General features: G+C 52.6%; 1 protein-coding gene across 1 annotated transcript in view; it reads left to right on the top strand.

Moving 5' to 3' along the window:
* LOC147092930 (ephrin type-A receptor 4-A-like) overlaps window positions 1-23,197 on the top strand; it is a 96,503-nt gene extending 73,306 nt beyond the window's left edge. The window contains exons 7-14 of the mRNA XM_085976249.1: window positions 235-330; window positions 10,018-10,098; window positions 11,935-12,027; window positions 13,635-13,756; window positions 16,242-16,351; window positions 17,099-17,258; window positions 20,890-21,026; window positions 22,118-23,197. Coding sequence (XP_085832375.1) covers window positions 235-330; window positions 10,018-10,098; window positions 11,935-12,027; window positions 13,635-13,756; window positions 16,242-16,351; window positions 17,099-17,258; window positions 20,890-21,026; window positions 22,118-22,397 — 1,079 coding nt within the window. The 3' untranslated portion in view covers window positions 22,398-23,197. The remainder of the gene's footprint in view (window positions 1-234; window positions 331-10,017; window positions 10,099-11,934; window positions 12,028-13,634; window positions 13,757-16,241; window positions 16,352-17,098; window positions 17,259-20,889; window positions 21,027-22,117) is intronic.
* Window positions 23,198-27,010: the final 3,813 nt, after the last annotated feature.

The raw sequence follows: 27,010 nt of genomic DNA, 5'->3' as shown, positions 1-27,010 counted from the left end.
CCCTTTCCTCTTTTGCTTCTCTGCCTCTCTCCGTCGCTGATTTCTCTGTTGTTTCTGTCGCTCTCGCTCTCTTCCTTCTCTCTGTCAGTACTTCCTTCCCTCTCACTTGTCTCAGTCCTTTCCTTCTCTTCTGCTGCTCCCCTCACTCTCTTCCTCTCCAGCGAGCTCATTTTTCCTCACTCTCGTTACCGCCCGCTGTCCATCCCGTCTGATTGTGTCTTGCTACCCGACCAGTGCAGCATCTCGGAATCAGCAACTCCCTGAAGCTCAACCTGAAGAAAGTGATGGTGGATCGGAGTTCCCTGTCCCTGGGTCAAGCCCTCGGTGCAGGTATGTGAAACAGAAAGACTCGCATTTCTCCAGCGCCTTTCACCACCTCAGGACATCCCAAAGCGCTTTACAGTGTACTTCTGAAGTGTAGTCACTGTTGTCATGTAGGAAACACGGCAGCCAATCTGCGCACAGCAAGCTCCCACAAACAACAATGTGATAATGACTAGATCATCTGTTTTTGTTATGTTGATTGAGGGATAAATATTGGCCCCAGGACACCGAGGAGAACTCCCCCTGCTCTTCTTCGAAAATAGTGCCGTGGGATCTTTTACGTCCACCTGAGAGAGCAGACGGGGCCTCAGGTTTGACGTCTCATCTGAAAGACGGCACCTCCTACAGTGCGGCGCTCCCTCAGTACTGCCCCTCCCGATAGTGCGGCGCTCCCTCAGTACTGCCCCTCCGACAGTGCGGCGCTCCCTCAGTACTGCCCCTCCGACAGTGCGACGCTCCCTCAGTACTGCCCCTCCGACAGTGCGGCGCTCCCTCAGTACTGCCCCTCCGACAGTGCGGCGCTCCCTCAGTACTGCCCCTCCGACAGTGCGGCGCTCCCTCAGTACCGCCCCTCCGACAGTGAGGCGCTCCCTCAGCACTGCCCCTCCGACAGTGCGGCACTCCCTCAGTACCGCCCCTCTGACAGTGCTGCGCTCCCTCAGTACCGCCCCTCCGACAGTGAGGCGCTCCCTCAGCACTGCCCCTCCGACAGTGCGGCGCTCCCTCAGTACTGCCACTCCGACAGTGAGGCGCTCCCTCAGCACTGCCCCTCCGACAGTGAGGCGCTCCCTCAGCACTGCCCCTCCGACAGTGCGGCGCTCCCTCAGTACTGCCACTCCGACAGTGAGGCGCTCCCTCAGCACTGCCCCTCCGACAGTGAGGCGCTCCCTCAGCACTGCCCCTCCGACAGTGCGGCGCTCCCTCAGTACTGCCCCTCCGACAGTGAGGCGCTCCCTCAGCACTGCCCCTCCGACAGTGTGGCACTCCCTCAGTACCGCCCCTCCGACAGTGCGGCGCTCCCTCAGTACCGCCCCTCCGACAGTGAGGCGCTCCCTCAGCACTGCCCCTCCGACAGTGCGGCGCTCCCTCAGTACTGCCCCTCCGACAGTGTGGCACTCCCTCAGTACCGCCCCTCCGACAGTGCGGCGCTCCCTCAGCACCGCCCCTCCGACAGTGAGGCGCTCCCTCAGCACTGCCCCTCCGACAGTGAGGCGCTCCCTCAGCACTGCCCCTCCGACAGTGCGGCGCTCCCTCAGTACTGCCCCTCCGACAGTGCGGCGCTCCCTCAGTACCGCCCCTCCGACAGTGAGGCGCTCCCTCAGCACTGCCCCTCCGACAGTGCGGCGCTCCCTCAGTACCGCCCCTCCGACAGTGAGGCGCTCCCTCAGCACTGCCCCTCCGACAGTGAGGCGCTCCCTCAGCACTGCCCCTCCGACAGTGCGGCGCTCCCTCAGTACTGCCCCTCCGACAGTGAGGCGCTCCCTCAGTACCGCCCCTCCGACAGTGAGGCGCTCCCTCAGCACTGCCCCTCCGACAGTGCGGCGCTCCCTCAGTACTGCACTGGAAGTGTCAGCCTGGATTTTTGTGCTCAAGTCCCTGGAGTGGGACTTGAACCCATGACCTTCTGACTCAGAGGCGAGATTGTTACCCACTGAGCCATGCCTGGCACTGAAGGTGCTGCGTGCTCTTACTGTGTTCAGATTACAAGGATTGTGACATAATGATGGACAGCATAAATGCAGGCTTGACCCAAATCCAGAGTTTGTATCTTTGCTGTGAATCTCCAAAAGGACAAGTGCCCTTATATATAGACAGCTGTTTATGAGCTGTTAGTTGACCTCCACCCATTGCCTTCTTTCTTGCGATGGGCTTCCCCTGTGGATCGCTCATTCATTCTATCCACGGTTTCTTTTCTCTCCCCTCCTTCCCTGAGGGCACTGACTGTTGCCAGGGTCCGACTCGCCAAGCGCCACCGCCCTCTCAGGACCCCTCCGTGTGAGCCTGGAGATGGAAACGATTCGATTGTAGGGGGCCTGATCCGGCCTGATCCTGTCCCTACCTGACAAGTGCCTTTCCCGCAGAAGACACGGGAAAATGATCAGGATCAGGATCTCTGGACGGCTGGTTTCTTAACATAAGAAATAGGAGCAGGAGTTGGCCATTCAATAAGATCATGGCTGATCTTCTACCTCATCTCCACTTTCCTGCACTATCCCCATATACCTCAATTCCCTTAATATTCAAAATTCTATCGATCTCTGTCTTGAATATACTCAACGACTGAGCCTCCACAGCCCTCTGGGGGGAGAGAATTCCAAAGATTCACCACCCTCTGAGTGAAGAAATTCCTCCTCATCTCAGTCCGAAATGGCCGACCCCTTATTCTGAGACTGTGACCCCTGGTTCTAGACTCCCCAGCCAGGGGAAACATCCTCCCTGCATCTACCCTGTCAAGCCCTGTAAGAATTTTGTATGTTTCTATGAGATCAACTCTCATTCTTCTAAACTCTAGAGAATATAGGCCTAGTCTACTCAATCTCTCCTCATAGGACAATCCCCTCATCCCAGGAACCAGTCTGGTGAACCTTCGCTGCACTCCCTCTATGGCAAGTATATCCTTCCTTAGGTAAGGAGACCAAAACTGTACACAATACTCCAGGTGTGGTCTCACCAGGGCCCTATATAATTGCAGTAAGACGTCTTTACTCTTATACTCAAATCCTCTTGTCATAAAGGCCAACATACCATTTGCTTTCCTAATTGCTTTCTGTACCTACATGTTAACTTTCAGTGATTCGTGTACAAGGACACCCAGGTCCCTCTGAACACCAACATTTCCCAATCTCTCACCATTTAAAAAATACTCTGCTTTTCTATTTTTCCTACCAAAGTGGATAACTCCACATTTCTCCACATTATATTCCATTTGCCATGTTCTTGCCCACTCACGCAGCCTGTCTATATCCCCTTGAAGCCTCCTTGCATCCTCCTCACAACTTAACATTCCCACCCAGCTTTGTAGCTCATAGGACAATCCCCCCATTCCAGGAACCAGTCATAGAAACATAGAAACATAGAAACAGAGAAGATAGGAGCAGGAGTAGGCCATTCGGCCCTTCGAACCTGCTCCGCCATTCAACGAGATCATGGCTGATCATCCAAACCCTAGCACCCGGTCCCTACACCGATAGCCATCCCACCCAAGCCCTATCCCCGTAACCCTGTAACCCCACGTATTTAATCCCCCCAAACACTAAAGGTCAATTTTTATCATGGCCAGCCAACCAACCTAACCCGCACATCTGGTGAACCTTCATTGCATTCCGTCAATGGCTAACCACCCCCCTGCCGCCACTTCGCCTCTTCTCCCCCTACCCTGGGGACACAGCAAGTGAACTTCTTCTAAGTCCTGCCTGAGATCAACTAACTCGGCACTGTCCATCCAGGTGTGCATGGCTCTGTAGCACGCCAGGCAGGGCGATCAGCAGTGGCCAACAAACCCTTGCAATTGAGTTCAGCGGGCAAGGTGTCTAGGGGGAAAAATTCAGTTGTTTGTGCCTCCCGTTGGCACCTTAAGAGGGCGCTAATGGGGCGCAAAGCAACTAGCGCCCGGGCGCGGCGATGTTTGCGCCGCTCACGAAATTAACTAGACATTTTGCGGCGGTGCTAAACACTACCGCCACAATCTCCTGCGCCAGCAGATCGTGACGTCAGTCGAGTGTGCAACGCCCCGGACCGGATATTGAGTGACGCCCCCTGTCTTCCCGCCTGCCGCTAGCAACGACAGGTTGAGGGGAGCGTTTTGCAGTCGGGAAGGGACTGGGGGAGCGCTATTAAAAGGCGACCGCGTCCTGCCTTTTTTTGTCGGCGAAATTTTTTCACCACGCATTCTGAGTGAGAGAGAGAGACTGCAGGAGATATTCAAAGCTGTGTTGAGGAGTTTTGGGTACTGAGCAGCACTTTGCAGGTTCTTTCTGATTTGATCTTCCTTGCATCGATTTAGAAGAGAATATGGGGACTGCACTCTGAGCTCTTTCCCTGGGTCTCTCCATTGTTCTTTACAGCAGATTTGATGAGTAGGGTCAAGATGGCGACCGAGACGGTCCGGTGCTAGTGCACTCTCCCTGCTTCGGGCGGCCCGCTCTCGCCGCTCGCTTCCGCAACCAGAGCGAGGTGTTCGGCGAGTCGGGCGGAGGCAGCGCAGCGCATCAGGACGCAGCAGCAGCCACGTTGACCCGCTAGGGCACGTCGGCCGGCTGCTCCTCAGCGGGGAAGTATTCCAACTGGGAGGAGGGGAGCCGAGCATGGCGGCCAGAGGTCGGACCGGAAGCGGGAGAAGCAGGCTCGGGCCGTCGGACCGCGGAGCCGGCGACGGTGAGGTGGAGGCTGCGGCGACCGGAGGATGTGTTCGGCGAGTCGGGCGGAGGCAGCGCAGCGCATCGAGCAGCAGCAGCAGCCACGACGACTCGCAGTCCGACTGGGAGGAGGGGAGCCGGGAATGGTGGCCAGAGGGTGAGCGGGAGAAGCAGGCCACCACACGTGGAGCCGAGCCGGCAACAGTGAGAAGGAGGCCGCGGTGACGAGGAGGGAGCGGCTGAGGGACATCGTGCTCCCACTACCACTGGATGCCAAAGAATTGACTTTCTGAACACGGCGCTGTAAAAATAGCTGACGTGCCCCGACGGGGAGTAAGCATTCCATTGTACTAGTACATATGGCAAATGAATTGAACTGATGTACAGGTCTCTCCAGGCCGAGATTCAAGGCTGTAATGAGCAGGGTGTGGATTGAGAGTAAGAACTGGCCGGCGCCAGTGTGTCTGTGTTCCATTGCTGACTGACATCACAAGAGCTGAGGTAGCAATTGTAGTGTATGTCCTGTGTACTGTAATACCGGTAGTGACCACTCGGGTATATAAGCCTGTATAGTGTCTTGTATCTGTTAGTTCACCTCCAGACTTTGTTCAGTAAACACCTGTTAAACCAACTCCTGCATTCCGTGTCTCCATTAACACACGGATACAACAGTGGCGACGAGGATGGGATTCGAACCCACGCGTGTAAATAAAAACCGCGGAGAACAGCGTTGTCAGCAGCGGCAGCGGCGGGAAAGCGTGGGAGGCGCCATTTTTTCTCAGCAGGGAAGAAAGGAAAGCGCGGGAGGCGCCATTTTTGATTTTCAGGATGCCTAAGACTGGCAATATTACTGCTTTCGATAGTGATATAGAGGATTGGACCACATATGTGGAAAGAGTGGAGGTATATTGCACAGCGAATGAAGTAGAGGATGATAAAAAGGCATCGGTACTTCTAAATCTGATGAGCGCAAGGACATACGGGCTGTTACGAAACTTAATCACTCCAGCCAAACCGATGGACAAGAATTTTAAGGAGATTGTTGATACCCTACAGGAGCACTTAAACCCAACACCGCTGCTGATAGCGGAACGATTCAAATTCTTCAGGAGGAATCAGCACAAGAATGAAAGTAACGCTGATTACCTCACCGAATTAAGAAAGCTGTCAAAGCACTGCCAATTCGGGGCAGGACTGGCAGATTCTCTACGAGACAAATTCGTCTGCGGTCTCCTAAGTGAAGGAACACAGAAAAGGCTACTTTCTGAGAAAGATTTGACACTGGACAAGGCTTTCAGTGTGGCTGTATCATACGAAGCAGCAGCAAGAGGAGCTGCAGAGATACAGCAAAAGCCACAGGACTTCGGCACCCATGAAATGACACGGGGTTTCGAGAGATGTTAGCGCTGCGGCAGATCCACCCATGACCAGAGGGACTGCTGGTTCAAGGACAAAGCATGCAGGCAATGCGGAAAGATGGGACACATTGCACGTGTATGCCGATCTGGAAACAAAAAATCCACTGACAGAAAAAAAATCAATAAGGAAAAGTACAGAAAGGTACAAATGATGACGGACAGTAGCTCCGAAGACCAGAAGAGCGATAGCGACTCCGGAAACAAGAGACTAAGCTGTCTCAAATTACATAATGTAATTGCCAAAGAAGATTACCAGACCATTTGGGTTACCCTCACGATAGCGGGGTCCCCAGTTAAAATGGAGCTAGATACAGGATCAGCTCTGACCGTCATAAGTCGACGGGATTACGAGCGGCTATTTCCGCATATACCTTTGAAAGACACATCCATTATCTTGAAGACATATACGGGGCAGAAAGTATACCCCAGAGGGAAAATAAGGGTGCCTGTTGTATACAACGGCAAGGAAATGCAGAAGTTGTATTTATACGTTCTGCAAGATGGTGGTCCACCGCTGTTGGGACGTGAATGGATCAGGAAGATACGTTTAGACTGGCACTCCATTCAGGCACTGATGGTGACCAGTAAGAAAAAAAACGATGATGACGTCATACCTGAACGATTAAAAGACATCTTGGCCAACGCCAAAGAAGTGTTTCAACAGGAACTAGGAACCTTGAAAGGCGTCACCGCCTCAATAAAAGTGGAAGATGCGGCAATTCCCAAGTTTTTTAAGGCAAGGCCGGTGCCATACGCAATTCGTCCAGCAGTCGAGGCAGAGCTGGAGAATTTGGAAAAGGCAGGCATGTTATCCAAGGTAGATTGGAGCGAGTGGGCAACACCCATCGTCCCGGTCATGAAGAAAACGTTGAATAATGATAAATCTGAAGAACAGAGAAAAATTCGCATCTGTGGGGACTTCAAGGTGACTGTAAACCCGGTCCTTCACACGGTACAGTATCCTCTTCCGAGGATAGAAGATATTTTCGCCTCACTATCCGGAGGGAAACGTTTCACCAAAATTGACTTGGCACAGGCATATCTACAGATGGAGGTTGAGGAGGCCTCTAAAAGGTATCTCACGGTAAACACACACAAAGGCCTGTACCAGTACAATCGACTGGTTTTCGGAGTAGCATCAGCTCCAGCTATCTGGCAAAGAGCTATGGAGCAAGTCCTGCAAGGGATTCCGGGGACTCGGTGCTACCTAGACGACATCCTTGTAACAGGAGAAAATGACAACGAGCACCTTGCCAATTTGGAGCAGGTGCTCACTAGGCTGAGAGAACGGGGCCTACGAGCAAATCGCCCCAAGTGCTAATTTTTCCAGAAACAAATATCATATTGTGGCCATATAATTAACGAAGAAGGGTTGCATAAGTCACCTGAAAAAATTGAAGCGGTCATAAAAGCCCCAGCACCTGAAAATGTCTCACAATTAAGGTCGTTCCTGGGATTGATAAATTACTATCATAAATTTTTACCGAACTTGTCAACTGTTCTGCACCCTCTTAACGCACTGCTACAAACGGGAGTAATTTGGAAATGGAGCGAAGACTGTAAACGTGCCTTCCATAAATGCAAAGGCTTGATCACGTCCAAGGAAGTGTTGGCTCATTACAACCCATCGCTGCCAATCAGACTGGCGTGCGATGCATCCCCTTACGGCGTAGGAGCGGTATTATCGCATAGATTCCCTGATGGCTCGGAGCGACCGATAGCTTTTGCATCACGCTCATTGAACTCAGCTGAGCGTAACTATGCCCAGATCGACAGGGAAGCACTCAGCCTGGTATGGGAAGTGAAGAAATTCAACCATTACCTACACGGACAAAAATTTACCTTGTTGACTGACCATCAACCCCTCGTCTCCATATTCAACCCTAAAAGGGGCGTTCCCATTATGACAGCGCAAAGGCTACAGAGGTGGCCCCTTTTCCTAGGGGCACACCAATATGACATAGAATACAAAGGATCAAAACAGCATGGGAATGCTGACGGTTTATCGTGCCTACCGTTGCCAACGGTAGAAGAGGCACCTACAGTGGACCCAGTGGAGATGTTCCACTCAACCATAGTGGAATGTCTACCAGTAACAAATTCTACCATTGAAAAGGAAACGAGAAATGACCCGACCCTCTCACGAGTCTACGATTTAACGGTGAAGGGATGGCCAGCACATGGCGAACCACTGTTGCCAGCATTCTTGCAAAGAAGAGAACAGCTGTCAGTGTGCCGAGGAACCTTGATGTCTGGATCCAGAGTGGTGATTCCACCCAAACTCCAGGATAAAGTGCTAAAGGAGCTTCACGAGGGGCATCTGGGTGGAGTGAAAATGAAGAACCTAGCCAGAGCGTTTGTGTGGTGGCCAGGTATCGATGGAGACATCGAAGAAATGACCAAGAGCTGTCTAGGATGCCAGAAGGTCCAAAACGCCCCACCACAAGCCCCTCTACATCCATGGGAGTGGCCCTCATCTCCATGGCAAAGGGTACATATCGACTTTGCTAGTCCATTTATGGACTCAATGTTCTTAATCGCGGTTGATGCACACTCCAAGTGGCCGGAGGTAATAAAGATGTCCTCCACCACCACGGAAAAAACCATCACAGTATTAAGGACCATATTTGCCAGGAATGGGCTGCCTGAACAGATCTGTTCTGATAATGGACCGCAATTTGTGTCCGAAGAATTCAGGAAGTTCTTAAAAAAACAATGGGGTTAAGCACTACACGTCCGCCCCATACCATCCCGCCACCAATGGATTAGCTGAAAGGTTTGTCCAGACCTTCAAGAAGGCCATAAAGGCCATGGGTAATGAAGACATAAATCTACAACATAAGGTAGATAACTTCTTGTTTGCGTACAGGAATGCAACACATGTGGTTACAAACCAAACTCCCGCCATGATGTTTTTCAATAGAAGACTAAGATGCCGGCTGGATTTGATCAAGCCAAACATCAGAAGGGACGTAGAGAACCGGCAATTTCAAGGCATGAATGAAAGGCCAACTAGAACCTTCCAGATAGGTCAACAAGTTTTGGCCCGGGACTACCGTACCGAGAAATGGCAGCCTGGAACTATCTGCACACGACTAGGACCGCTGATGTATACCGTGGACATTGGAGAAAGCATAATAAGGCGCCATGCTGACCAGATCATAGAGTCATCCGAAAAGGGACAACCTACACCACAACTCTATACGCCTAATGATGAAGCAGAGATACCCATAGTATCTACCTCCGATCCGGTGATACTGGAACCAGATGAACCCGACACTGGCATTCAAGCCGAATCGACCTTGCCAAAAGAACCTACTACACCACCGAAAACTACTACACCACCGAGGCGTTATCCGGACCGAGTCAGGAAGCCTCCAGAGAGACTGACTTATAATTGATTAACTGCAGCAAATGTGCAGATTTTAATTCTTGTAAACATGTTAATTAATGATTACTTAAAATGTTATGTACTAATTATCTAAAAGGGGAGGAATTGTAGTGTATGTACCTTTAAGAGCCCCTGTGTACTGTAATACCGGTGGTAGTGACCACTCGGGTATATAAGCCTGTATAGCGTCTTGTATCTGTTAGTTCACCTCCAGACTTTGTTCAGTAAACACCTGTTAAACAAACTCCTGCATTCCGTGTCTCCATTAACACACGGATACAACAGCGCCTCGCTCCTCGGCCTTTGTGCCTTAAGACAGGTGTGAAGTGCCTGATTTAGCGCTCCAATCACTTCCAGGGGCGATAAAAGCCAAGTTTGCTGTCGGAGGTGATAATTAGCACCGGCGCTAATATTTGCGCCCGGCTGATAATTGCACCCCAAACGGGGCGATACCGAATTTCTCCCCCAAAGCGTTTGCTGCAACAGTATTGACGGGCTTACATCTCTGTCTCTTATCCCTCATGTTCAGGAGAGTTTGGCTCCGTCTACCAGGGAACACTCAAGCAAACCAATGGCTTCGACCAAAACGTTGCCGTTAAGACAATGAAAGGTAAGTTCCAACTCTGCGGAGCCTGATCTTGATGAGCTTGAGACAGTTTTATGAAGAAATGATGCAGTGGGATCAAGATAACAACAGATTCAAAACAAATATTTGGTATTAAAAACTTTAAACCTTAGGATAGTTGGTCTGTTGGGATTCTATACAACGGGAGTGAATGGGAATATATTTGATCCATTGGAATCTGTACAATATGAATGAATAGGAAGCAATTAAGATTCTATACAATGGGAGTAAATGGGAAGGGGTTTGGGTCCATTGGGATTGTGTACAATGGGAGTGAATGGGAAGGGGCTTGGTGGATTGGGATTGTGTACGATGGGAGTGAATGGGAAGGGGTTGGGTCCATTGGGATTGTGTACAGTGGGAGTGAATGGGAAGGGGTTTGGTCCATTGGGATTTTGTACAATGGGAGTGAATGTCAAGGAGTTTGGTCCATTGGGATTGTGTACAGTGGGAGTGAATGTCAAGGAGTTTGGGTCCATTGGGATTGTGTACAGTGGGAGTGAATGGGAAGGGGTTGGGTCCACTGGGATTGTGTACAATGGGAGTGAATGGGAAGGGGTTGGGTCCATTGGGATCGTGTACGGTGGGAATGAATGGGAAGGGGTTTGATCCATTGGGATTGTGTACAGTGGGAGTGAATGGGAAGGGGTTTGGTCCATTGGGATTGTGTACGATGGGAATGAATGGGAAGGGGTTTGATCCATTGGGATTGTGTACAGTGGGAGTGAATGGGAAGGGGTTTGATCCATTGGAATTGTGTACGATGGGAGTGAATGGGAAGGGGTTTGATCCATTGGGATTGTGTACAGTGGGAGTGAATGGGAAGGGGTTTGATCCATTGGGATTATGTACGATGGGAGTGAATGGGAAGGGGTTGGGTCCATTGGGATTGTGTACGATGGGAGTGAATGGGAAGGAGTTTGGTGGTGGGAGTAATTTGAGCTGATGATTTAAGAATACCACACAAGAAAATTGCCCAACATTGAAAGTACTGAGTTTAGGTGAGATATTTTTTTACAATAGTGAATCGTATATAATACAGAAAAATTGTCTCGTTCCAACATTGCCGCTTGCTTTGTAATAACACTGGCGTATACATTACACAAGCATACTGTTTGGTTAGGTGTGTGTCAAAAGAGTGTTGAAGGAGTTGCTTATTGATTGTGGTTTGTTTTCTATTTTCTCTTTCCTTCCCTTCACTCTGCTCTGGGAGGTGCTGCCTGTTGCTCTGGTGTGATCCCATCGGTGCCGGCAGCTCTCCAGCACCACGCCCACATGGCCGTTCTTCACCGGGCAGTGAGTGTTGGCAGGATATTCAGCCACACAAGACATCTCAACCAATCCTGCCCTCACCCAACAAGCCACACTGTTCAGCCTAGGCTCAGTGGGTAGCACTCTCGCCCCTGAGTCAGAAGGTTGTGGGTTCAAGTCCCACTCCAGGGACTTGAGCACAGAAAGCTAGGCTGACACTCCCAGTGCAGTGCTGAGGGAGCGTCGCACTGCCAGAGGAGCCGTCTTTCGGTGGCCGTGCCTTCTGTTGCCTGGGCCCTAAGCTCTGGAATTCCCTGCCTAAACCTCTCTGTCTCGCTACCTCTCTCTCCTCCTTTAAGACGCTCCTTAAAACCGACCTCTTTGACCAAGCTTTTAGTCACCTGCCCTAATTTATCCTTATGTGGATCGGTGTCAAAATTTCTGTCTTATAACGCTCCTGTGCAGCGCCTTGGGACGTTTTACTACGTTAAAGGCGCTATATAAATACAAGTTGTTGTTGTATCTATTCATGGGATTACACAGGTTTGAAACCTTCTCTTTGCCTTCCAGAGAGACTTGATTCAAACCTTGAGCTGGAGTCATTCCTGAGGGAAGCAGAATTGATGCAAGGCTTCGACCATCCAAACATCCTCAGACTTATAGGTACGAAACATGGGGTTTTCCAAGTTGCGGGTGCTTTCGCCTGCGAAGCTGGGCTAATCCTGCCTCCTGATAACATCCTCCTGCCTTGTTTTTGCTGGTGAATAAGAAGGGGAGGCGGAGCGCCACCAAATCCCAGGGGCAGTACTGAGGGAGCGCCGCACTGTCAGAGGGGCAGTACTGAGGGAGGGCCGCACTGTCGGAGGGGCGGTACTGAGGGAGCGCCGCACTGTCAGAGGGGCAGTACTGAGGGAGGGCCGCACTGTCGGAGGGGCGGCACTGAGGGAGCGCCGCACTGTCGGAGGGGCAGTACTGAGGGAGCGCCGCACTGTCGGAGGGGCAGTACTGAGGGAGCGCCGCACTATCGGAGGGGCAGTACTGAGGGAGTGCCGCACTGTCGGAGGGGCAGTACTGAGGGAGCGCCGCACTGTCGGAGGGGCAGTACTGAGGGAGCGCCGCACTGTCGGAGGGGCAGTACTGAGGGAGCGCCGCACTGTCGGAGGGGCGGTACTGAGGGAGCGCCACACTGTCGGAGGGGCAGTACTGAGGGAGCGCCGCACTGTCGGAGGGGCAGTACTGAGGGAGCGCCGCACTGTCGGAGGGGCAGTACTGAGGGAGCGCCGCACTGTCGGAGGGGCAGTACTGAGGGAGCGCCGCACTGTCGGAGGGGCAGTACTGAGGGAGCGCCGCACTGTCGGAGGGGCAGTACTGAGGGGGCGCCGCACTGTCGGAGGGGCAGTACTGAGGGAGCGCCGCACTGTCGGAGGGGCAGTACTGAGGGAGCGCCGCACTGTCGGAGGGGCGGTACTGAGGGAGCGCCGCACTGTCGGAGGGGCAGTACTGAGGGAGCGCCGCACTGTCGGAGGGGCGGTACTGAGGGAGCGCCACACTGTCGGAGGGGCAGTACTGAGGGAGCGCCGCACTGTCGGAGGGGCGGTGCTGAGGGAACGCCGCACTGTCGGAGGGGCAGTACTGAGGGAGCGCCGCACTGTCGGAGGGGCAGTACTGAGGGAGCGCCGCACTGTCGGAGGGGCGGTACTGAGGGAGCGCCACACTGTCGGAGGGGCAGTACTGAGGGAGCGCCGCACTGTCGGAGGGGCGGTACTGAGGGAGCGCCGCACTGTCGGAGGGGCAGTACTGAGGGAGCGCCGCACTGTCGGAGGGGCAGTACTGAGGGAGCGCCGCACTGTCGGAGGGTGCCGTCTTTCGGGTGAGACGTTAAACCGAGGCCCCGTCTGCTCTCTCAGGTGGACGTAAAAGATCCCAAGAGTAGGGGAGTTCTCCCTGGTGTTTTGGGGCCAATATTTATCCGTCAACCAACATCACGAAGACAGATGATCTGGTCATTATCACATTGCTGTTTGTGGGAGCTTGCTGTGCACAAATTGGCTGCCACGTTTCCCACTTTACCACAGTGACTACACTTCAAAAAAGTACTTCATTGGCTGTAAAGTGCTTTGGGTCGTCCAGTGGATGTGAAAGATGTTATAGAAATGCAAGTCTTTTTTCTATTTATAAAGCTTTCATGCCCCTGCTGGGAATGCTCGCTGCTTACTGGCTGATATTGGCGTTTGGAGAGAGACTGGTTATTTCTGCTGTTATTTCTGCAGGGGTTTCGTTCGAGGTTTGCTCTGAGGGACAAGCGCCAATGCCGATGGTCATCCTCCCCTTCATGCCACACGGGGACCTCCGCAGTTTCCTGCTCAACTCAAGGCACAGGAAGACCACCGTGGTAACCAGCTCTGAATCATGTAGCATAAGAACATAAGAAATAGGAGCAGGAGTCGGCCATTCGGCCCCTCGAGCCTGCTCCGCCATTCAATATGATCATGGCTGATCTTCTACCTCATCTCCACTTTCCCCGCCCTATCTCCATATCCCTTGAGTCCCTTAATATTCAAAAATCTAAAAATGTGTAATTAAACTGGGCGTAGGAAGAAATGAGACAGACATGGTCAGACCCCACCTGGGGTACTGCGTTCAGTTCTGGGCTCCGCACCTCAGGGAGAATATATTGGCCTTGGAGGGGGAGCAGCACAGACTCACCAGAACGATACCGGGGGCTAAAAGGGTTAAATTACGAGGACAGGTTGCATAAACTTGGATCGTACTCCCTGGAGTTTAGAAGATTAAAAGGGTGATCTGATCGAAGTGTTTAAATTGTTAAAAGGATTCGATAGAAACATAGGAGGAGTCGGCCATTCGGCCCTTCGAGCCTGCTCCGCCATTCAACATGATCATGGCTGATCCTCTATCTCAATACCATATTCCCGCTCTCTCCCCATACCCCTTGATGCCTTTTGTGTCTAGAAATCTATCTATCTCCTTCTTAAATATATTCAGTGACTTGGCCTCCACAGCCTTCTGTGGTCGAGAATTCCACAGGTTCACCACCCTCGGAGTGAAGACATTTCTCCTCATCTCAGTCCTAAATGGCCGACCCCGTATCCTGAGACTGTGACCCCTGGTTCTAGACTGTCCAGCCAGGGGAAACATCCTCCCTGCATCTACCCTGTCAAGCCCTGTAAGAATTTTGTATGTTTCAATGCGATCAAGGGAATATTGCTCGGAGACAGAGTGATCCCAATACAGTGCAGGGTCCATATTGCAATAGAATTTTTGCACCTGTAATTCTTTTTCCGTCTTGTGCAGCGAAGATTCACCAGGCTGATACCTGGGATGGCAGGAATGACATATGAGGAGAGATTGGGTCGATTCGGCTTATAACTCGCTGGAGTTTAGAAGAATGAGAGGGGATCTCATTGAAACTTATAAAATTCTAACAGGACTAGACAGACTAGATGCAGGAAGGATGTTCCCGATGGTCGGGGAGTCCAGAACCAGGGGTCACAGTCTAAGGATAAGGGGTAAGCCATTTAGGACAGAGATGAGGAGGAATTTCTTCACCCAGAGAGTGGTGAACCTGTGGAATTCTCTACCACAGAAGGCAGTGGAGGCCAATTCATTAAATATATTCAAGAAGGAGTTAGATATATTACTTAAGGCTAAAGGGATCAAGGGCTATGGGGAGAAAGCAGGGACAGGGTACTGAATTTGGATGATCAGTCATGATCTCATTAAATGGCGGAGCAGGCTCGAGGGGCCGAATGGCTGACTCCTGCTCCTATCTTCTATGTTTCTATGTCTTCCTGTGGGGAAGTGCCCAGCCTCCAACAACAACAACGTGTAGTAAAACGTCCCAAGGCACTGCACAGGAGTGATTATCAAACACAATTTGACACCAAACCACATAAGGAGATATTAGGACAGGCGACCAAAAGCTTGGTCAAAGAGGCCAGTTTTAAGGAGCGTCTTAAAGGAGGTGTGAGTGGCGGAGAGGTTTAGAGAGGGTATTCCAAATATTGGCCCATGACGCTGGGGAGAACTCCCCTGCTCTTCTTTGAAATAGTGGCCGTGGGATCGTTTACATCCGCCTGAGAGAGCAGACGGGACCTCAGTTTAACATCTCATCCGAAAGACGGCACCTCCGACAGTGCGGCTCTCCCTCAGTACTGCCCCTCCAACAGTGCGGCGCTCCCTCAGTACTGCCCTTCCAACAGTGCGGCGCTCCCTCTGTACTGCCCCTCCGACAGTGTGGCGCTCCCTCAGTACTGCCCCTCCGACAGTGTGGCGCTCCCTCAGTACCGTCCCTCCGACAGTGCGGCGCTCCCTCAGTACCGCCCCTCCGACAGTGCGGCGCTCCCTCAGTACCGTCCCTCCGACAGTGCGGCGCTCCCTCAGTACCGCCCCTCCGACAGTGCGGCGCTCCCTCAGTACCGTCCCTCCGACAGTGCGGCGCTCCCTCAGTACCGCCCCTCCGACAGTGCGGCGCTCCCTCAGTACCGCCCCTCCGACAGTGCGGCGCTCCCTCAGTACCGCCCCTCCGACAGTGCGGCGCTCCCTCAGTACCGCCCCTCCGACAGTGCGGCGCTCCCTCAGTACCGCCCCTCCGACAGTGCGGCGCTCCCTCAGTACCGCCCCTCCGACAGTGCGGCGCTCCCTCAGTACCGCCCCTCCGACAGTGCGGCGCTCCCTCAGTACTGGCACCGGGTGCGTCAGTCTGGATTTTTATGCTCTGGAGTGAGGCTTGAACCCACAACCTTTCTGACTCCGAGGCGAGAGGGTGCTACCCAGTGAGCGACGGCTGACATTAAATAGCACACTGGAAGCAGTTGTATGTGACTTGGTGTTAAGGCCGTATCTCTCTCCCTTCCCAGCATGTGCCGCTGCAGACTCTCCTGAAGTTTATGATCGATATTACCTCGGGGATGGAGTACCTGAGCAACCAAGGCTTCCTACACAGAGACCTGGCCGCTCGGAACTGCATGTGAGTCGTGGTCAGCCGGGAGGTAGTTTGATTTATCACAGGGGAGGCTCCAAGAACTTCCCTGGTGGCTGCCAGCTATTGCGTTGCTCAGGGTGGAACTGAACTATACAGACCTTTGGTTCATAGTTAAAGCACTGACAGGTTCGATACAGAGTAAAGCTCCCTCTACACTGTCCCATCAAACACTCCCAGGGCAGGTACAGCATGGGTTAGATACAGAGTAAAGCTCCCTCTACACTGTCCCATCAAACACTCCCAGGGCAGGTACAGCATGGGTTAGATACAGAGTAAAGTTCCCTCTACACTGTCCCATCAAACACTCCCAGGGCAGGTACAGCATGAGTTAGATACAGAGCAAAGCTCCCTCTACACTGTCCCATCAAACACTCCCAGGGCAGGTACAGCACGGGTTAGATACAGAGTAAAGCTCCCTCCACTCTGCTTGAACAACAGCTTTAGACAAGCGCCTCCTACAATGTTTTCCATTTTCCGACACCAACTATTCTGTGACTTCTCTGAGATTGCCTGTTCAGTGCCGAGCTAGGGCCTGTTCTGTTCCCTGGGCCTGTGCTCTAGTAGGAACTGGACTGAGGCTGCAGCAAGCTTATTTGATTGCAGTACTGTAGATGGGAGGAGAGGAGAGCTTCACCCCATCAGACTGTGTAGAACTGGAGCCGAGAGGTGGGGAGCATTCTGACTGACTACGTTAACAGAGCTCTCTCGCTAACGTCCATTCCTCCCACGCAGGTTGTGTGACAGTATGCGGGTGTGCGTCGCTGATTTCGGCTTGTCTAAAAAGATCTACTCCAGTAATTACTATCGGCAGAAGGCGGTCTCAAAGATGCCGGTGAAATGGATGGCATTGGAGAGTATGGCAGAGTCGATCTACACGACTAAAAGTGACGTGGTAGGCCAAACTTTCCTGTACTCTGCCGATGAAAGCAACAGCAAAGAGCGACCAGGAGTCACTCAAGACCCTTCCAGGGGTGGCGGGGAATAGGCATTGCTTCTGATCCCATCCCTGCTTCCTGCTGCTCCAGGGTTGGAACAATTTTGCCAAGCTATGGGGAGAATTAGATTACATGGGATTCCATGGAATATACGGCACAGAAACAGGCCATTCGGCCCAACCATTCCGTGCCGGCGTTCATGCTCCACTCGAGCCTCCTCCCGTCTTTCCTCATCTAAATCTATCAGCATAACCCTCTATTCCCTTCTCCCTCATACGCTTGTCCAGCCTCCCCTTAAATGCATCGATACTATTCGCTTCAACCACTCCCTGTGGGAGCGAGTTCCACATTCTCACCACTCTCTGGGTAAAGAAGTTTCTCCTGAATTCCCGATTGGATTTCTTGGTGATTATCTTATATTGATGGCCTCTAGTTTTGCTCTTCCCCACAAGTGGAAACATTCTCTCTGTATCCACTCTATCAAAACTTGTCATTATTTTAAAGACCTCTCTTAGGTCACCCGTCGGCCTTCTTTACTCAAGAGAAAAAGAGACCCAGCCTGTTCACCCTTTCCTGATATGTAGACCCTTGCATTCCTGGTATCATCCTTGTAAATCTTCTCTGCACCCTCTCCAGTGCCTCTAGATCCTTTTTATAATATGACGACCAGAACTGTACGCAGTGCTCCAAGTGTGGTCTAACCAAGGTTCGAGACAGGTTTAGCATAACTTCCCTACTTTTCAATTCTATCCCTCTAGAAATAAACCCTGGTGCTTGGTTTGCTTTTTTTATGGCCTTGCTAACCTGCGTCACAACTTTTAGTGATTTGTGTATTTGTACTCCGAGATCCCTTTGTTCCTCTGCCCCACCCAGACTCGCACCCTCCAAGTGATAAGTGACCTCCCTATTTTTCCTACCAAACTGTAACTGATGTAATAAAACTCACTACGCACTTGGTTCGAGTATAAAGCAAGGCTTTAATCAACTTGTTTCAGAACATGGAGGTCTAGTTGTACTTCGCTAGTTCCTGTCTTACAAAATGTCCCTGAGAAAGCTGGGCCCACGCCCGAGTATTTATACTCCTTGGACGGCGCCACCAGCTGGCCGTCCAGCGTTATTTCATGAGTAGTTTCTTGATGATGATGAGATTTATCTGTGTTGAACTTCATTTGCCAATTATATGCCCATTCTGCAAGTTTATTAATGTCCTCCTGTAACTTGTTGCAGTCCTCCTCAGCATTGACTATCCCCCCCCCACCCCCAATTTGGTGTCGCGCGCAGATTTGGAAATTCACACCAATGCATCCCTGCTGCGCACAAGGGAGAGCCAAGTGGAGGGGAAAGAGTGACAACAGCAACTGAGGCAGTGGCTACTCCTCGGTGTGAAGCCAGTGAGTGTCAGCCAGTGGAGGGCATCACAGCCAAGCCCTCGATCCTGTCCGCCCCTCACCAGATGTCTGAAATCAGATGCTTTCCAGTAGAGGTCACTGGATAGTGACCTCTCCCTAACATCTGTCTGAGGCTGAACCACACTGTTCTCAACCTTGATGCCAGATTTGACCCTGAAATGAGCTTCCCACTACATATCCGCAGCATAACAAAGACCGCCTGTTTCCACCTCCGTAACATCGCCTGTCTCCGCCCTTTGCCTCAGCTCACCCGCTGCTGAAACCCTCACCCATGCCTTTGTTACCTCTAGACTCGACTGTTCCAACGCACTCCTGGCTGGCCTCCCACATTCCACCCGACGTAAACTTGAGGTCGTCTAAAACCCGGCTGCCCCGTGTCCTAACTCGCAACAAGTCCCGTTCGCCCGTCACCCTCTGTGCTCGCTGACCTACATTGCCGAGATATCTGCGCTTCTCTAATTCTGCCCTCTTCAACATCCCTGATTATAAATCGCTCAACCTTTGGTGGCCGTGCCTTCTGTTGCCTGGGCCCTAAGCTCTGGAATTCCCTCCCTAAACCTCTCCGCCTCGCTACCTCTCTCTCCTTTAAGACGCTCCTTAAAACCGACCTCTTTGACCAAGCTTTGGGTCACCTGCCCTAATTTATCCTTATGTGGATCGGTGTCAAATTTTGTCTGAATTACGCTCCTGTGCAACGCATTGGGATGTTTTAGGCGCTAGATAAATACAAGTTGTTGTTGTTGTTGAATAGAGGCCCTGGCTGATTTGTCTCTGTTCACTGGCCCAAGGAGTCTGTGAGCGACTGTAGCACCTCTGCTACCGCCTTGCGACAGGTCACCAAACTCCGCACAGACCAGGGGATCAGCCAGCGACTTGCCGTGACCTCCAGGGCTCCGTACCTCATTGAGCAGTGCGTTTCCATTCTGAGCCGTGCGGGGGGGTAGGGATTGGCTGCCAATCTCTAAACCTTTTAATTGGTGACCTTGAACACAGTGAGTGATTGCCACACGGAGACACAACAGAGAGTGGCAACAGCCACTTGCATTTAGACGTAGTAAAACATCCCAAGGCGCTTCACAGGAGCATGAATCGGACAAAATTTGACACCGAGCCACATGAGGAGATACAAGTCGAGCGTCCAAAATCCGGACTCCGGGACGATTGGGGGCAGGGTCGTCCGGAACCCATAAAATGTTCTGGAATCCGGACACCCCGTCAAACCACAACCTGGGCCCAGGCATTTCCGGACTTCGGAATGTGTTTCTGATGTCCAAGGTCTGGAAACGCCCGAGCCCAGGTTGCGATATTTCCGGACTTCGGACATCAGAAACACGTTCCGAAGTCCGGAAAAACACGAAAACCGGCTCGGCCTCGGTCCCGAGGTTGCCGGATTCAGGACGCTCAACCTGTATTCGGGCAAAAGCTTGGTCAAAGAGGTCGGTTTTAAGGAGCGTCTTAAAGGAGGAGAGAGAGGCGGAGAGGTTTAGGGAGGGAATTCCAGAGCTTGGGGCCCAGGCAGCTGAAGGCACGGCCACCAATGGTGGAGCGATGGAAATCGGGGGATGCTCAAGAGGCCAGAATTGGAGAAACGCAATGTATCATGAATCTTATCATTCATGAAGAAATGACTCATGAAATAACACTGGGCGGCCAGCTAGTGGCGCCGTCCAGGGAGTATAAATACTCGGGCGTGGGCCCAGCTTGCTCAGGATGTTTTTGTAACCAGGAACTAGTGATGTAACTAGAATCTCATGGTTGTGAAACAGTTGATTAAAGCCTTGTTTTATACTCAAATCAAGTGCTTAGTAGTTTTCTTGCGTCACATTGTTCTCAGAGTTTTGAAGGGTCTCGAAGAGGATACAGAGATAGAGAGGGGCAAGGCCGTGGAGGGATTTAAACACACGGATGATAATTTTATGTTCAACGCGTTGTTGGACTGGGAGTCAATGTAGGTCAGCGAGCACAGGGACGTTGGGTGAACGGGACTTGTTGCGAGTTAGGATACAGGGGGCAGCAGAGATTCGGATGGGCTGCAGCTTACAGAGGGTGGGAGATGGGGAGGACAGCCAGGAAGAGCGTTCGATTCCGGAGGTCACTCCACTGATGGACTGCGGTGGGAATGAAGCCAGAGACCAACAGGCCCCCACCTCCTTAACCTGACTCTCTTCCCTGCTCCCAGTGGTCCTTCGGGGTGACGATGTGGGAGATCGTGACTCGGGGGAAGATGCCGTACCCCGGCTTACAGAATCATGAGATCTACGACTTCCTGCACGAGGGGAACCGGCTGAAGCAACCGTCCGATTGTCTCGACAAACTGTGAGTGGCCCCTTCCTCACCTTGACGTGATTCTCTGCTCTGAGCCCTATAAGTAACCAAGAATGGTCCCAGGGGATGAGGGACTTCACTTAAGCGGAGAGACTGGAGAAGCTGGGGTTGTTCTCCTCGGAGCAGAGAAGGTTAAGGGGAGATTTAATAGAGGCGTTCAAAATCATGAGGGGTTTCGATAGAGTAAATCAGGAGAAAGTGTTTCCACTGGAGCTGGCAGGTCCCCCAGCCTCAAGGGCGTTCAAGAGGGGGGAGAGTTCCATATTTCCACTACCCTCTGTGTGAAGAAGTGCTTCCTGACATCACCCCTATATAACAAAGGTCACTGTATGCCAAGGGAAGTATGGTAGACACTACAACAACAACTTGTATTTATATAGTGCCTTTAATGTAGTAAAACGTCTCAAGGTGCTTCTCAGGAGTATTTTAAGACAAAAAATTTGACACCGAGCCACATAAGGAGATGACCGAAAGCTTGGTCAAAGAGTTTGGTTTTAAGGAGCGTCTTAAAGAAGGAGAGAGAGAGGCGGAGAGGTTTAGGGAGGGAATTCCAGAGCTTAGAGCCCAGGCAGCTGAAGGCACGGCCACCAATGGTGGAGCGATGGAAATCGGGGGATGCTCAAGAGGGCAGAATTAGAGGAGCGCAGATATCTTGGTGGGGGTTGTGGGGCTGAAGGAGATTACAGAGATAGGGAGGGGCGAGGGCCACGGAGGGATTTGAAAACAAGGATGAGAATTTTGAAATCGAGGCGCTGCTTAACCGGGAGCCAATGTAGGTCAGCGAGCACAGGGGGTGATTAGTGAACGGGACTTGGTGCGAGATAGGACGCGGGGCAGCCGAGTTTGGGATGAGCTCAAGTTTACGTAGGGTGGAATGTGGGAGGCCGGGCCAGGAGTGTGTTGGAATAGTCAAGTCTAGAGGTAACAAAGGCAGGGATGAGGGTTTCAGCAGCAGATGAGCTGAGGCAGGGGCGGAGACAGGCGATGTTACGGAGGTGGAAATAGGCGGTCTTAGTTACTGGCCACAGGGTGCTGGTTGTAATGAGCGCCCTCTTTGCTGATTACTGTCCATCTCGTCCCAGGTACCACCTCATGTTCAGCTGCTGGTTCCTGAACCCTGAGCAGCGGCCGTCCTTCGCCGAGCTCCGACCACCGCTCCAGGAGCAGCTCTCCGCCCTGCCCGCCCTCGAGGACCAGGCCGAGATCTACTACACCAACACCGGGGGGCAAGGAGCGGCGGCCCGGGCGAGGGCCGGGGACCGGGGGGATGGGACGGAGAACTTCGACGTGGTGGCGCTGGGTGATGACACGGACAGCGGCAGCGAGTGCGAGTGGGCTCGAGGGCTTGGCGAGAAGGTTTGATTGCCGGATGCAAGCGCCAGGCGGAATCGATTGTGGGAGGCTTGCTTCGTGCGTTTCTTGCGCAAATCGAACAAAAGTGGATTAGATCACGTGAACCTTCAGTGCAGAAATCACCTCACAATTATCCCTGGTGTTGTTTGCTCCCTGCCATGTTGGTCCCTTTGACAATTATGCACTCGGCGTCCGAAGGGCGGTTGATAGGGATGGACAATGCAGAGGTAACCGCGAGCACCGTACCTGAATGGACTGTGCAGCCGCTCACCTGCACAACCAACCAAGCTCTCCCAAAACGGACGCTGGCACTTGACCAGGCAGGAAGCCGTGCCTCAGTGAGCCTGCGCCCCGCAGCACCCATCTCCAAATCCGCGGCAGCGTTTCTGCTCTCCTCGGCGATCCAGCAACAAGACAGGACTTAGCGTGCAAGAATATTCTAAGCTCTGCGATTAGCTTTGCTGTTTCTGACTGGACTAGTCGTGCCATCGGATGCAGGTTATTTTTCAGCTGACTTCTATAGAAATTCAACGCCTTGTCTATGTGTGTATTCTGGAGCCGCTTTCAATCTGCTGTGTGGCACAGAACCTTTACAGAACTTTCCTCAGTTGCGATTGTGGGGGAAGAGTCCATGAAAGGGGAGAGTGTCCATGGGCTGTGGGAGGAGATTCAATGGGTGGGTAGAGTCCATTAAAGGGGAGAGTGTACATGGGCTGTGGGAGGAGATTCAATGGGTGGGTAGTGCCCATGATCGGGGAGAGTGTCCATGGGCCGAGGGAGGAGATTCAATGGGTGGGTAGAGTCCATGATGGGGGAGAGTGTACATGGGCTGTGGGAGGAGATTCAATGGGTGGGTAGAGTCCATGAAAGGGGAGAGTGTACATGGGCTGCAGGAGGACATTCAATGGATGGGTAGAGTCCATGATAGGGGAGAGTGTACATGGGCTGTGGGAGGAGATTCAATGGGTGGGTAGAGTCCATGAAAGGGGAGAGTGTACATGGGCTGTGGGAGGAGATTCAATGGGTGGATAGAGTCCATGATAGGGGAGAGTGTCCAAGGGCTGTGGGAGGAGATTGAATGGGTGGGTAGAGTCCGTGATAGGGGAGAGTGTACATGGGCTGTGGGAGGAGATTCAATGGGTGGGTAGAGTCCATGAAAGGGGAGAGTGTACATGGGCTGTAGGAGGACATTCAATGGATGGGTAGAGTCCATGATAGGGGAGAGTGTCCATGGGCTGTGGGAGGAGATTCAATGGGTGGGTAGAGTCCATGAAAGGGGAGAGTGTCCATGGGCTGTGGGAGGAGATTCAATGGGTGGGTAGAGTCCATGATAGGGGAGAGTGTCCAAAGGCTGTGGGAGGAGATTGAATGGGTGGGTAGAGTCCGTGATAGGGGAGAGTGTACATGGGCTGTGGGAGGAGATTCAATGGGTGGGTAGAGTCCATGATAGGGGAGAGTGTCCATGGGCTGTGGGAGGAGATTCAATGGGTGGGTAGAGTCTGTGATAGGGGAGAGTGTCCATGGGCTGTGGGAGGAGATTCAATGGGTGGGTAGAGTCCGTGATAGGGGAGAGTGTACATGGGCTGTGGGAGGAGATTCAATGGGTGGGTAGAGTCCATGATAGGGGAGAGTGTACATGGGCTGTGGGAGGAGATTAAATGGGTGGGTGAAGTCCGTGATAGGGGAGAGTGTCCATGGGCTGTGGGAGGAGATTCAATGGGTGGGTAGAGTCCATGATAGGGGAGAGTGTACATGGGCTGTGGGAGGAGATTAAATGGGTGGGTAAAGTCCGTGATAGGGGAGAGTGTCCATGGGCTGTGGGAGGAGATTCAATGGGTGGGTAGAGTCCATGATAGGGGAGAGTGTACATGGGCTGTGAGAGGAGATACAATGGGTGGGTAGAGTCTGTGATAGGGGAGAGTGTCCATGGGCTGTGGGAGGAGATTCAATGGGTGGGTAGAGTCTGTGATAGGGGAGAGTGTACACGGGCTGTGGGAGGAGATTCAGTGGGTGGGTAGAGTCTGTGATAGGGGAGAGTGTCCATGGGCTGTGGGAGGAGATTCAATGGGTGGGTAGAGTCTGTGATAGGGGAGAGTGTCCATGGGCTGTGGGAGGAGATTCAATGGGTGGGTAGACTCTGTGATAGGGGAGAGTGTCCGTGGGCTGTGGGAGGAGATTCAATGGGTGGGTAGAGTCTGTGATAGGAGAGAGTGTACATGGGCTGTGGGAGGAGATTCAATGGGTGGGTAGAGTCTGTGATAGGGGAGAGTGTGCATGGGCTGTGGGAGGAGATTAAATGGGTGGGTAGAGTCTGTGATAGGGGAGAGTGTACATGGGCTGTGGGAGGAGATTAAATGGGTGGGTAGAGTCTGTGATAGGGGAGAGTGTCCATGGGCTGTGGGTGGAGATTAAATGGGTGGGTAGAGTCTGTGATAGGGGAGAGTGTGCATGGGATGTGGGAGGAGATTAAATGGGTGGGTAAAGTCCGTGATAGGGGAGAGTGTCCATGGGCTGTGGGAGGAGATTCAATGGGTGGGAAGAGTCCATGATAGGGGAGAGTGTACATGGGCTGTGGGAGGAGATACAATGGATGGGTAGAGTCTGTGATAGGGGAGCGTGTACATGGGCTGTGGGAGGAGATTCAATGGGTGGGTAGAGTCCATGATAGGGGAGCGTGTACATGGGCTGTGGGAGGAGATACAATGGGTGGGTAGAGTCTGTGATAGGGGAGAGTGTACATGGGCTGTGGGAGGAGATTCAATGGGTGGGTAGAGTCCATGATAGGGGAGAGTGTCCATGGGCTGTGGGTGGAGATTAAATGGGTGGGCAGAGTCCATGATAGGGGAGAGTGTACATGGGCTGTGGGAGGAGATTCAATGGGTGGATAGAGTCCATGATAGTGGAGAGTGTCCATGGGCTGTGGGAGGAGATTGAATGGGTGGGTAGAGACCGTGATAGGGGAGAGTGTACATGGGCTGTGGGAGGAGATTCAATGGGTGGGTGGAGTCCGTGATAGGGTAGAGTGTCCATGGGCTGTGGGAGGAGATTCAATGGGTGGGTAGAGTCCGTGATAGGGGAGAGTGCACATGGGCTGTGGGAGGAGATTCAATGTGTGGGTAGAGTCTGTGATAGGGGAGAGTGTCCATGGGCTGTGGGTGGAGGTTAAATGGGTGGGTAGAGTCTGTGATAGGGGAGAGTGTGCATGGGCTGTGGGAGGAGATTCAATGGGTGGGCAGAGTCCGTGATAGGGGAGAGTGTACATGGGCTGTGGGAGGAGATTCAATGGGTGGGTAGAGTCTGTGATAGGGGAGAGTGTCCATGGGCTGTGGGAGGCGATTCAATGGGTGGGTAGAGTCCGTGATGGGGGAGAGTGTCCAAGGGCTGTGGGAGGAGATTAAATGGGTGGGCAAAGTCCGTGATAGGGGAGAGTGTCCATGGGCTGTGGGAGGAGATTCAATGGGTGGGTAGAGCCCATGATAGGGGAGAGTGTACATGGGCTGTGGGAGGAGATTCAATGGGTGGGTAGAGTCTGTGATAGGGGAGAGTGTCCATGGGCTGTGGGAGGAGATTCAATGGGTGGGTAGAGTCTGTGATAGGGGAGAGTGTACACGGGCTGTGGGAGGAGATTCAGTGGGTGGGTAGAGTCTGTGATAGGGGAGAGTGTCCATGGGCTGTGGGAGGAGATTCAATGGGTGGGTAGAGTCTGTGATAGGGGTGAGTGTCCATGGGCTGTGGGAGGAGATTCAATGGGTGGGTAGACTCTGTGATAGGGGAGAGTGTCCGTAGGCTGTGGGAGGAGATTCAATGGGTGGGTAGAGTCTGTGATAGGGGAGAATGTACATGGGCTGTGGGAGGAGATTCAATGGGTGGGTAGAGTCTGTGATAGGGGAGAGTGTACATGGGCTGTGGGAGGAGATACAATGGGTGGGTAGAGTCCATGATAGGGGAGAGTGTGCATGGGCTGTGGGAGGAGATTCAGTGGGTGGGTAGAGTCTGTGAGAGGGGAGAGTGTGCATGGGCTGTGGGAGGAGATTCAATGGGTGGGTAGAGTCTGTGATAGGGGAGAGTGTCCATGGGCTGTGGGAGGAGATTCAGTGGGTGGGTAGAGTCTGTGATAGGGGAGAGTGTCCATGGGCTGTGGGAGGAGATTCAGTGGGTGGGTAGAGTCTGTGATAGGGGAGAGTGTACATGGGCTGTGGGCGGAGATTCAGTGGGTGGGTAGAGTCTGTGAAAGGGGAGAGTGTCCATGGGCTGTGGGAGGAGATTCAGTGGGTGGGGAGAGTCTGTGATAGGAGAGAGTGTACATGGGCTGCGGGAGGAGATTCATTGGGTGGGTAGAGTCTGTGATAGGGGAGAGTGTCTATGGGCTGTGGGAGGAGATTCAATGGGTGGGTAGAGTCCATGATAGGGGAGCGTGTCCATGGGCTGTGGGAGGAGATTCAATGGGTGGGTAGAGTCTGTGATAGGGGAGAGTGTACATGGGCTGTGGGAGGAGATTCAATGGGTGGGTAGAGTTCATGATAGGAGAGAGTGTACATGGGCTGCGGGAGGAGATTCAGTGGGTGGGTAGAGTCTGTGATAGGGGAGAGTGTCCATGGGCTGTGGGAGGAGATTCAATGGGT

This window comes from Somniosus microcephalus, unplaced genomic scaffold, assembly GCF_052327205.1.
Source record: "Somniosus microcephalus isolate GS21.2 unplaced genomic scaffold, FLI_Smic_1.0 unresolved_chr2, whole genome shotgun sequence".
Taxonomy (NCBI): Eukaryota; Metazoa; Chordata; class Chondrichthyes; order Squaliformes; family Somniosidae; genus Somniosus; species Somniosus microcephalus.
Note: the sequence above shows the minus strand (reverse complement) of the source record. Positions and strands in the feature narration are given on the sequence as shown.